The 12,100-nt window shown below is 36.4% G+C and overlaps 1 protein-coding gene across 1 annotated transcript in view; it reads left to right on the forward strand.

Moving 5' to 3' along the window:
- LVRN (laeverin) overlaps positions 1–12,100 on the forward strand; it is a 61,538-nt gene that overhangs the window by 26,774 nt on the left and 22,664 nt on the right. Inside the window, exons 6-12 of the mRNA XM_036280155.1 lie at positions 1,309–1,422; positions 7,362–7,505; positions 8,041–8,106; positions 8,200–8,265; positions 8,689–8,861; positions 11,523–11,599; positions 11,944–12,083. Coding sequence (XP_036136048.1) covers positions 1,309–1,422; positions 7,362–7,505; positions 8,041–8,106; positions 8,200–8,265; positions 8,689–8,861; positions 11,523–11,599; positions 11,944–12,083 — 780 coding nt within the window. The remainder of the gene's footprint in view (positions 1–1,308; positions 1,423–7,361; positions 7,506–8,040; positions 8,107–8,199; positions 8,266–8,688; positions 8,862–11,522; positions 11,600–11,943; positions 12,084–12,100) is intronic.

The raw sequence follows: 12,100 nt of genomic DNA on the forward strand, positions 1-12,100 counted from the left end.
AATATCTTTTAAAAAGATGGGACAATGAGAAAAATAATGAAGGCTCTGTGTAATCTGATCCTGGGTAGATTTGAACAACTGGTGATGGATCACAGTGATGAGACCTCACTATCCATTGGAGGGTCAGGTACTTACACATCCAAAGATTAAGGTGGCTCCACAAAGTCCTCTTTAAGGAAAAAGAGCCAAGCAGAGCTTTGATTGTTTTTGTGCCATCTCAAAATAAGGTGCATCATAAAAGGTCACTGAAAGATATCCACATTTCATTATTAGGTTGTTACAAGCTTTCTTTCTTTCTTTTTTTGGAGAGAGATTAAAGGGATATAGGCAATATATTAATGTCAGTGAGGAGAGTGGTAATTAATCCTTGAGCTGCATCCCCAAAGCTGGTGTAAACAAAGATTCATTTCATTACAACTATACGCTTTCATGTTGTGATTTGAGAAGTTTAGTTATTTGATGTGGTAGAAATTCTCACATGTGTCTTTTGACCTTGACTCCATTAATACAAGTCTGTCAAGAAAGAAATCATCTAAACTATAAAATTATCTTGTTATATGGATCCATAAGAAACTTTGGGAAAGAGTGATTTACTGGAAATGAATAACAAACACCTAGCTACATAGTCCAAAAGCTTTGATCAGTCACCCAAAGTGTCATTTTTTATTATATCCTAAGGGACAAGTTATTTTGGGATACAGATTGCTAACTATTAGTACATCATAGCTGTTATAAGAATTTGGTTAAATATCAGGATGTGCATTTGTTGGTTTTGGAAATTATTGGGTTTTTCTTTCCTGTTTCTATTCATCCTCTATTTGCCTCTTTCTGTTAAGCTCAAATAGAAAATAATTATTGCTGGGAAATTTTGCAGAACATGATTACTTGAGTAATTTGTACATGGCACAGATCAAATCATATTTTAAAAACATAACTGCTTACAGCAAAATCCTGGCATAGATTATAAGATGCTGTAATTAGTAGGTATTACGTGAACATTCAGAACTTCTGCTTTTTTTAACTTACAGGCAAAGTGGACAGTTTAAAAAATGCTACTCTACCTTTCTTTATTTTTTAGCATTACGATTTTAATACAAAAATTGCTTTCCATCATTGAATGTGAAATAATTGTTTCAGACAAATGAATGCATGACTAATATCTCTTCATGTTAAAACAACATGCATTTTGGAGTCCTGTTTAGCAAATGAAGTTTATATCTTTGACTTTGTATTTGTGTAACATGCAATTTCAATAAATATTACTTGAATTAAATTTAAGAAAGCTCTTTTTCCTTCCATCTTCGAAAGTGGTTTGGAAACTTGGTTACCATGAGATGGTGGAACAATATCTGGCTCAATGAAGGTTTTGCATCTTATTTTGAATTTCTAGTAATGAACTACTTCAATCCTAAATTCCCAGGAGTAAGTATGTCTGTTAAATTTATCATTTTTTTCTCCTACTTGTAAAAGTAATGCATATTCATTGTTGACAATGTGTAAAATACAAAAAAATACAAGGAATACTACATTATCTGTAATACCAGAGATGGTCAGTGTTATTTTTTGACATGTTTTCTGTTTCTAGGCTTACTTATTATAAATGTTCATAAAAGTGGGAATTACACAGAAAAGTATAATGCCTTTTTCACTTCGTATTATATCAAAAGCATTACCACAAATCATTAATTTTTGAAAGCAAGATCATTAAGGGTTGCCTAATTCTTTATTATATTACCTTATAAGGTATATGTATATACTATTTCCCTATTGTTTGATTATAGGTTATTTTCACTTATTCCTGCCTAGCCTAAATTTTAAAGCTGTTATAATCAGTGGTCTGTGACTTTAATGATAGTGATATGCTATAGTGTGTATTTTAAATATTATATATAATTTTTCATATAATATAGCTGATATTACATATAATATTAATAGCTGATATTTATATATTATATCTTATATTATTTTACTGTTTTGAGTAAATAGTAATATAAAAAAAGAATGAATTCATGGGTATGCAATTCTGACCATTTCAACTGTAAGTTGTATTTCTGATCATTTATGTAAAGTAATTAGTTAGTGCTTTCAGGATGGCATGATAAAGCCAATTTGATTATATTTGATTTAGATGCTGAAGGGTTTAGATTTACTATCATCCTTTGACGCAGACCTCACTTCTTTATAACAAGCCAGAGGTCCTTTCTCCCCTTCTGGTCCAGCCTCCCATCATCTCCCGGAAGCTCAGGGTCGCTCTCCCTACTCTCTTTGTAGCGGCTCCCTCATCTCTCCTCCCAAGTGTTTCCCAGGCTGGGCTCTTGGCCTCTTTGTCCTCTCCCTACCCTCATTCACAGAGTGTGTTGTTATTTGAAATGTTGATCTCCACCGGCCAGAGCTTCCTTACAGTCTAAATTTATTCACTTTGAAGGAGATTGTAAGGTGATGTTCTATTATATTGCTAGTAAAATTTGCCTTCTTTTATGAAAAGATGGTGATGGTAGATAGATGTTTGGTTTCTATTGATTAAAAAGTTGACCAACCTATGCTGACCCCACAGAAACTTTAAAAAATGTTTTTTTGTTTGTTTATTTGTTTGTTTGTGAAATCACAGTTTCTGGGAAGCACTGGTGTAGCAGCCTCTGAATGACCCAGTTTCATGCCAGCCCCCTACCCATTTTCAGACATCCCATAAAATGCCCACCACCCCACAGTCCAGCTGCTTTGATACTTTCACTCTTCCTCCCCTGGACTGGACATTTTTATATAGATCAGCGGAATGAAGTATTGATGGGTTACGTGACTTGCCAAGTTCATTTGGGACAGAACTGTGTTATAACCCAGTTGTCTGGATCTAGTCTGATGACAAGGATAATGATGATAGTAACAACAATATATGCTATTTACCATTAACTAAGCACTCAGGACTTAAGTGTCAGGTAGTGTGAGTTCTATATATACATCATCTTAGTCCTCAAAACAATTATCTAAGTGTAGTTGTTATATTTTCTATTTTAGAGTTGAGGAAATAGGCATAGAAGCATTAGGTAAATTTTATCAGGCTTCAGAGTTATTAAATATCAAAGGTGAAATTAAGTTCCAGGTTTCTCTGACTGCAAAGCCCATACCTTTAGCCACTGTGCCCTGCAGAGAAAGCACCTGTTCTCAAGGGGCTAATGTGTGTGTTTATTATATAACTCTTTTCACATATATAAACTTTACATACATATAGTAAATCTTTGTTTTCTTCAAAAGCCCTTTGCCTATACTCTATACCTCTGTGCTTAGAGTCAACAAGGAACGAAGTTCCATTCCCATAAAACAATTAAATTTACCTTCTATGTTCTTTTCTAAAATTTTATTTTTCAATTACAGTTTACATTCAATATTATTATTTCAGATATACAACATAGTGATTAGACAATCATATACTTTACAAAGTGTTCTCCCTCTAGGTTTTTCAGTACCCACCTGGCACCCTACATAATTACTATAGTATTTATTGACTATATTCCTGTGCTGTACTTTACATCCCTGTGACTTCATAGCTACCAATTTGTACTTCTTAATCCCTTCACCTTTTTTGCCCAGTCCCCCAACTTCCTCCCCTTTGGCAACCATCAGTCTGTTCTCTGTATCAATAAGACTATTTCAATTTTGCTCATTTGTTTCTTTTGTTATTTAGATTTTACATATAAGTGAAACCATCTGGTATTTGTCTTTCTCTGACTGACTTATTTCACTTAGCATAATGCCCTCTAGGTTCCTCCATGCTGTCATAAATGGTAAGATTTTATTCTTTTTATGGTTTAATATTCCCTTGTAGATATATTTCACTACTTTATCCACTCGTCTGTTGATGGGCACTAGGTTGTTTCCAAATCTTGGCTATTGTAAATAATGCTGCAATGAACACAGGAGTGCATAGAGTACTTCAAATTAGTGTTTTGGGTTTCTTCAGTTGTATTCCCAGAAATGGAACCACTGGGTCATAAGGCATTTCCCTTTTCCACTTATTTGAGGACCCTCCATACTGTTTTCCCATAGTGGCTGCATCAGTTTACATTCCCACCAACAGTGCATGAGGGTTCCTTTTTCTCCAAATTCTCTCCAACACTTGATATTTCTTGTCTTGTTGATAACAGCCATTCTAACAGGTGTAAGGTGGTACCTTATTGTGGTTTTGATTTGCATTTCTCTGATGATTGGTGACATTGAGCATCTTTTGATATGTCTATCGGCCATCTGTATGTCATCTTTGGAGAAGTGTGTATTCAGGTTTTCTGACCATTTTAAAATTTTACCCTGTATGTTCTTAATTGAATAGAGTATATTAACATCATCTGTACCTCTGAATGCAACTAAAATGGCTAAGGTATTGTTATATTTGGGAAAATTGATGAAAACATATTACTAGTGTTTTAGAAGCTCAGATGGTAAGACTAGACTCTTTTTGTACCATTTAGTTATTTTTTTTCATCCTTGGTTCTTAATCACTCATTTCTGAGTCTACATTTCTCAGTTGCTTGTGGAGCTGAGTGAATATAATCCTTGCTAGAAGAGCATCGGATCCTGGCACTTGAGCAAATTACCACAAGCTTTGTTTTTCTTTTTTTTTAAAAAATAAATAAATAAAAGCTTAAAAGGCCTCCTGGCCCATGTGGCTCAGTGTTGTCTTATGAACTGAGAGGTCTCTGTTAGATTCCTGGTCAGAGCACATGCCCAGGTTGTAGGCTTGGTCCCCAGTAGGGGACATGCAGAAGGCAGCTCATTGATGTTTCTCTCTCACAGTGAAGTTTCTATTTCTCTCTTCCTTCCTCTCTAAAAAAAATCAATAAAAACCTATATATTTTTTTAAAAAGCTTAAGGCCTCATTTCAATGATCTTTGAGAGATCATGGACTTTTAATCTAGTCATTAGATTGAAATTAAATACAAAAATCAGAGAACCATATGCAGAAACAGAAACCTTGAGTGTTGAACTATGCTTCATAAAACCTGTACTTAATAAGATCACTTATACAGCTGTGTCCCCTAAATTTTTTCTATTCAAAGTGTGATTCTCAAATTAGCAATGTCAGCATCAACTGGTCATTTATTAAAAATACAGGCCCATCCCAGATAAACTGAATTAGAATATGAGTTTGACAAAATCCCCAGGTGATCTTTATTGACATTAAAGTTGTCTTAAATGACAGCCTGTCTCAGAGTTTGATAATGGCCTACTCAATGATATTAATAAATCTAAAAACAATGTACTTATAGGAGAGGGTTGATTAAAACATTGGCTAATGGAAGGAAGACAGAATTTGAAAGTTTATCTGACACTGTCCCGGGGAGAGAGGAGTCATCGTGCGGACCCCCCGAGGGGGGCTTCGTGTGGATTATCAGGAGCTCTCCCGCTCTCCAGGGTATACGTGAGCTGTCCCTGCTGCTCCCCAAGGCCCCTTCTTTGGCTCAACCATCCCATGCACTCCTTGGCTGTACTTTGGTTCTCCTTCTAGCTTCCCTTCAGAAAGAAATGGTCCTTATTTCACTTAGCATAATGCTGTCCAGGTCCATCCATGCTGTCACAAAGGGTAAAATTTTACTCCTTTTTATGACAGAATAGTACTCCATGGTGCAAAGGTACCACAGCTTTTTTATCTGCTCATCTACTGATGGACACTTGGGCTGCTTCCAAATCTTAGCTATTGTAAATAATGCTGCAAAGAACATAGGGGGGCATATATTCTTTCAAAGTAATGTTTTGGGTTTCTTCTGATAAATTCCCAGAAGTGGAGTTGCTGGGTTATGAAGCAGTTCCATTTTTAATTTTTTGAGGTAACTCCATACTGCTTTCCACAGTGGCTACACCAATCTGCATTTCCAACAGTGCACAAATGTTCCCTTTCTCTACATCCTCACCATAAGTGAAATAAGCCAGCCAGAGAAAGACAAATACCATATGATTTCACTTATATGTAGAATTTAATGAACAAACTGAACTACCAAGCAAGATAGAGACAGACTCATAGATAGAGAGCAGGCAGACAGCTCTGGTAGTGGTGGGGCGGGGGGGGGTGGGGTTGTAGGGGACAGAGGTATTGAGCAAAAAAGAACAAAAAAGAGAGAGAACTCATGGACAACAGTATGGTGATTGCAGGGGGGGAGGGGTGGGAGAGGTGGGAGAGCATAGAGGGGATGATGGTGATGGAAAAAATAAAATAAAATAAAAAGAAATGGCCCTTGCCATGAGTCAGAGAATCTAGTCTTTTGGAGAGTTCTGTACTTTTCATTAAAATGTAACAAATTGGCCCTGGCCTGTTGGGCTCAGCGGTTAGAGCATCAGCCTGCGGTCCACAGAGACCCGGGTTCAGTTCCTGCTAAGGGCATGTAACTTGGCTGCAGTTTGTCCCCGGCCCTGGTTGGGTTGTGTGGGTAGCGGCCACTCGATGTGTCCCTTTCACATCGATGTTTCTCTTTCTTCCTCTCTCTCCTTCCCGCTCTATCTGAGTAAAAAATAGAAAAATGTCCTCGGGTGAGGATAAAAAAAAAATATATATATATATATATATATATATATATATATATATATATAACAAATTGCCTTCTCTTAATGCATGAGCTATATATAAACTGTTGTATCCAATCTGTGGATTTATTTCCAATTACAAATTATTACATCAACATCCTTGTGAATGTATAACTATGACATGCTTTTGGTTTATAAATGTCCATGTAAGAGAGGCTGATTGGCCCTGGCCAGTTTGGCTCAGTGGTTAGAGCGTCAGCCTGCGGTCCAGAGAGACCTGGGTTTGGTTCCCGCTAAGGGCACGTACTTCGGTTGCAGTTTGTCCCTGGCCCTGGTTGGTCGTGCGGGTGGCAGCCACTCGATGTGTCCCTTTCACGTCTATGTTTCTCTCTCTCTCTCCCTTCCTCTCTCTCCCTCCCACTCTATCTGTACAAAAAATGGAAAAATATCCTCGGGTGAGGGAAAAAAAAAAAAGAGAGGCTGATTGACTTTAAGGGGTTGCTATTAGTAATTAGATTAATATTAGATTATTAAAATTATCTATAAAATTCTAGAGGATTAAAACAACCAAGAGATGCTATTCACCCAGGGACCTCTTAGAAATCACATTAAATCTGTAACTGATATTTTAAAAATTGAAATAAAAAGGACAACAAATGGAAGGGAAGTATCCTAGAGTTTTATTATTCACGGAATCCTGACTTATTTGGCATATTGCAGCTCACAGAACACTTTTCAATTGTTTTTTTGTTTTTCCCTTTTTCATGTCAGTTTTTGAAAGTATTTTGGGAACATTGAATTCTATGTTTGTGTGACACCTCAGAACCTAATGTGGCTCAATCTTTTCCTTTTAGAATGAGGTCTTTTTTTCTAACGTTTTATATGACATTCTCAGAGAAGATCACGCCCTGATGTCTAGAGCTGTATCCATGAAGGTGGAAAATTTCACAGAAACGAGTGAAATCAATGAGCTCTTTGACTTGTTTACTTACAATAAGGTAAAATCAGTCATATATTTCCTTTTGTTCTGCACTCTTGCAGAAAGTTGCATAAGATGGATTATAAGTATCATAGGCTAACATACTATGGTACAATTTTTGATACAAATAACCCTAATTATATTCAGTAGATAGATTCCAGAAAGTGTGTGTGATTAAATCAATTTTTATCTAGTAAATATTAACCAAGCCATATTAGGTGCTCAGTACCATTTATTATTATAAATTAACTTAGACACTTGTTTTAAGATAAACCCTTCTGTTTGGTGCACATTTATTCTTGCCATGTAAATATATCAATTTAAAACATTTTATACACCCTGAACTTTCTATATGTAGGATATTATTTCACCTTTTACCTATTGATTAGTGACAGTCTACTATTTTATTAAGCTGTTTTGGAATAACTGAAACATTCAACTGAAGTGCACAATGCAATCAGGAACACAGCCCAGAATAATCCTTATCAAATGCAATGTGTCAGTATTTAGATACTAAATTTTGTTCAAATCATGGACAGCTTCTTATGTCTTAGGGAGCGTCTATGACCCGGATGCTTTCTAGTTTCCTGAATGAGAATTTATTTATCAGCGCACTTAAGGTGAGTTTACAAAATTGTTACCTGGAAGACAAGTAAACATACATTGCTTTTGGGATGTAGTTTATTCTAACCTTAACTTTTCTATTTTTACAGTCATATTTGGAGACATTTTCTTACTCAAATGCTGAGCAAGATGATCTATGGAGGCATTTTCAGATGGTATGTCCTACTTCCTGACGTGTTTCTGCCAAGTTGTTCTGTACGATAGAGTTTAACACGACGGGGCGGCCCTGCGTGTGTGGCAATGCTGCAGGAAAGAGTTTTGCCTGTTTGTGAAACTCCCTTGGGTTGGGGGTGTCTTTAGTCTTCATCACGATATTCCCAGTGTCCAAAACAGAGCCTCTACATATTACATCTAAAACTATGTGTTCAGTGAATGAATGAAAGAATGAATGAATGAATGAATGAATGAATGAATAAACGAATGAATAAACTAAGGAACCAGAGTGCTGAATTTGGCCCAGAATATCACCCACCGGGAATTACTATATAGAATAGCTATGTAGTTTCTTTTAGGAGATTGCTACCTCAAAAAATTTTTGATGATAAATATCTGCTTTTCTGATGATTTTTCAACAACAGGCCATAGATGACCAGAGTAAAATTGTTTTGCCAACAACAGTAAAAAGTATCATGGACAGTTGGACATACCAGAGTGGCTTTCCAATCATCACCTTAAATGTATCTACTGGTGTCATGAAACAGGAGCCCTTTTATCTTGAAAAGGTTAAAAATCAGACTCTTCTCACCCACAAGTAGGTAGAGTTGCTCCTCTGTCTTTACCTTCCTTGGGGTTGAGTCTGATATAATGGAAACCAGCCTGTGGGCAAAGAAGCTTAACCCTTACTGGCTACACGCCCTCTTGCAGAGTAGCTCTGGGATGGTGACTTAGGGCTCCGTGCAGGATGTTACTGGGGTGCTGGGATGAGGCAGCGCCCCTGCTGTCCTGAGCCAGGCCAGAGACCTGCTTTTAAGGATTCAAGACAGACTCCTCCCCAACAATAGTGACCAAAGGGTTGGGTGTTATGTATTCCGTTTTTGTCCTTCAGACAGAAATAATGAGTTACTCAGGATTCTGGGTGGCAGGTAATATGCTAGAGCCGTGGATGACCTCATGCTAGTTAAAAGAAAAGGAGACCTTGTTGCAAGGTTGTTTTCTCTTCCCTAGAAATGGTACTGAATGGTAACTATGTCGGAGGAATAGTTCTGTGTGTGTCCACACATGCATGTATATGTGTATTTGTAGCCACACCTATGATGTTAGGATTATGGCCTTTTTTTTTTTGGTATGCGCCCCTAGCGGGAACCGAACCCGGGACTCTAATCCACAGGCCAACGCTCCAACCGCTGAGCCAAACCGGCCAGGGCGAAATTATGGCTTTTAAATACTGTTAGACCTGGGTTCAAATATTGAATTTACCATAATTCAAATCTCAGGTAATTCTTATTTAAAATCTCTGAGTTTCAGTTGCCTTATCTATAAAGTAAATGTAATAATATGTATCCCAGGAGATTGTTATAAAAAATGAAATGAAATAATGAGTATAATGTGGTTTAGCATTCATCCATTTCTCCTTCCATTCCTTCTATTTCTTAATTTGTTAGATAAGTTTAACTGTTTATTATAAAGTTTTGATCCTTGCATCTCATTGTAGTTATCACCACAAATAAGTAATTAATTTTTTAAAATTGATATTTATTGTTGAAAGTACTACAGTCCCTCCTTTTTCCCCTCACTGACACTCTCTTCCCTTTGCCTGCCCCCTCTGCCTTCACCACACTGTTGTCTGTGTTCATTGGTTATGCATATATGCATATGAGTTCTTTGATTTATCTCTTCCCGCTCTCCCTCCCCCTTCCCTCTGAGGTTTGTCAATCTTTACCCTACTACCATGTCTCTGGATCTATTTTGTTCATCAGTTTAATTTGTTCATTGGATTCCACAAATAAGTGAGATCATGTGATACTTGGCTTTCTCAGACTGACTTGTTTCACTTAGCATAATACTCTCTAGGTCCCTCCATGTCATCTCAAAGGGTATGAGATCTTTCTTTCTTACAGCTGCATAGTATTCCATTGTGTATATGTACCATAGCTTTTTTATTCACTCATCTACTGATGGACACTTGGGCTGTTGCCAGATCTTAGCGATTGTAAATATTGCTCTATGAACACAGGGGTGCATATATTATTTCTGATTATGTTTCAGGCTTCTTAGGATATATTCCTAGAATTGGGGTCACTGGATCAAATGGAAGTTCAATTTTTAATTTTTTGAGGAAACACCATATTGCTTTCCATAGTGGCTGCACCAGTCTGCATTCCCACCAGCGGTGTACTAGAGTCCCCTTTTCTCCACGCCCTCGCCAGCACTTGTTATTTGGTGATTTGTTGATGGCGGCCATTCTGGCAGGTGTGTGGTGATACAATGGATAAGTGGTTAATTTTCAAAATATATAAAGTACTCATACAACTCAACAAAAGAAAGTCAAACAATACAATGAAAAAATTGGCAGAGGACCTGAATAGACACTTCTCCAAAGAGGACATAGAAATAACCAAGAGACATATGAAAAAATGCTAATTGTCACTAATCATCAGAGAGATGCAAATTAAAACAGGTCATTAATTTTCAAATACCACCACCAAAATTTTCAGGTTGTCCTACTCTTTCTTTAAAATCCCAGAGAAGAGAAACAAGAGACATAAAGGTCTCTTCTCATTGTGATATTCTGTGTCTTTGACAGGAGGTATGCCTCTTGAGGTAAAACCCAGACCCTCAGCTTAATGCCTTTCAGAACCCAGACTGGGGAGCATTTGAGCAAGATTGGAAATACTGCCCATCTCCAAGGGGCACGTCCTTCAGATGACGGATGCCCTCTTTGTGGTCAGCTATTTCATCCAGGTCAAGTCCACTGATGCGGGAAGGATGTCGACATTCAGGAAATATGAATAATCTGGCTGAGTCATGCTGAACATTTTTAAGATGAGAGAAAGCTTGACATAGAAAAGTATTTTAAAATGTTTGCCAAGCTGTTTCTTCTTAAATTACTCTTTACCTCTTTTGGCAAAGATAGATTTGGGTCTGTCGGCAGCATTTGAATGACCTCTGAAAAGGCCAGGTGGCTATAATTTATTATAAACAGGCCTTTAGAGCTTCAGACACAAGATTGTCTTTGTAGCTACCTTAAGTTATAAGTAGTAAACCTATAAGATACAACAAGAGAGAGTAAACAAATAGCTAAAGCAAAACTGGATTGTAAAAACAACAGTGAATCATGAATCAAGTCCTACACATCCAGAGGGAATGACTGAAGATTCCGAGTTCTATTATTTATCATCTCATTTAATAATGGCTCTGTGCTTACATGCTTATGTGTGAAAATTAACTGAATTTGAAAATTTTTCCCAATAAGTGACACATGGATTGTACCTATTCTTTGGATGAAAAATGGAACTACACAGTCTTTAGTCTGGCTAGATAAAAGCAGCAGTAAGTAACACATTTTTTAAATATCTTCACATATATACATGAATATATATTATATAAAGGCAGAGAATAAAATGTTGAAATATTCAATTTTTGAAAAGCTTATTGTTTAGAACTTAAGTGTGATATCATTATTGTTGAACAGAGAGTTAAAGAAAAGTTTCAAATCAAAAGTTTTTAATGTGAAAAACTATAATTATATGGTAAGATAAATATATATATACTAAAATTCCTTTAATTTTTGTTTCATTGGGCTTATTGTTTAGAACTAAGAGACTATAGTATAAACATACATTGAAATATTTTTTGAATGTACCATTTCAAACATTTCACATATTCCCTTGTAGAATTATTCCCTGAAATGCAAGTTTCAGATTCTGATCATGACTGGGTGATTTTAAATTTGAATATGAGTGGATATTATAGAGTTAACTATGATAAATTAGGTTGGAAGAAATTAAATCAACTGCTTGAAAAAGATCCTAAGGTAAGATTACTTTTATA

This window comes from Molossus molossus, unplaced genomic scaffold (assembly GCF_014108415.1).
Source record: "Molossus molossus isolate mMolMol1 unplaced genomic scaffold, mMolMol1.p scaffold_m16_p_3, whole genome shotgun sequence".
In the NCBI taxonomy this organism is placed as follows: Eukaryota; Metazoa; Chordata; class Mammalia; order Chiroptera; family Molossidae; genus Molossus; species Molossus molossus.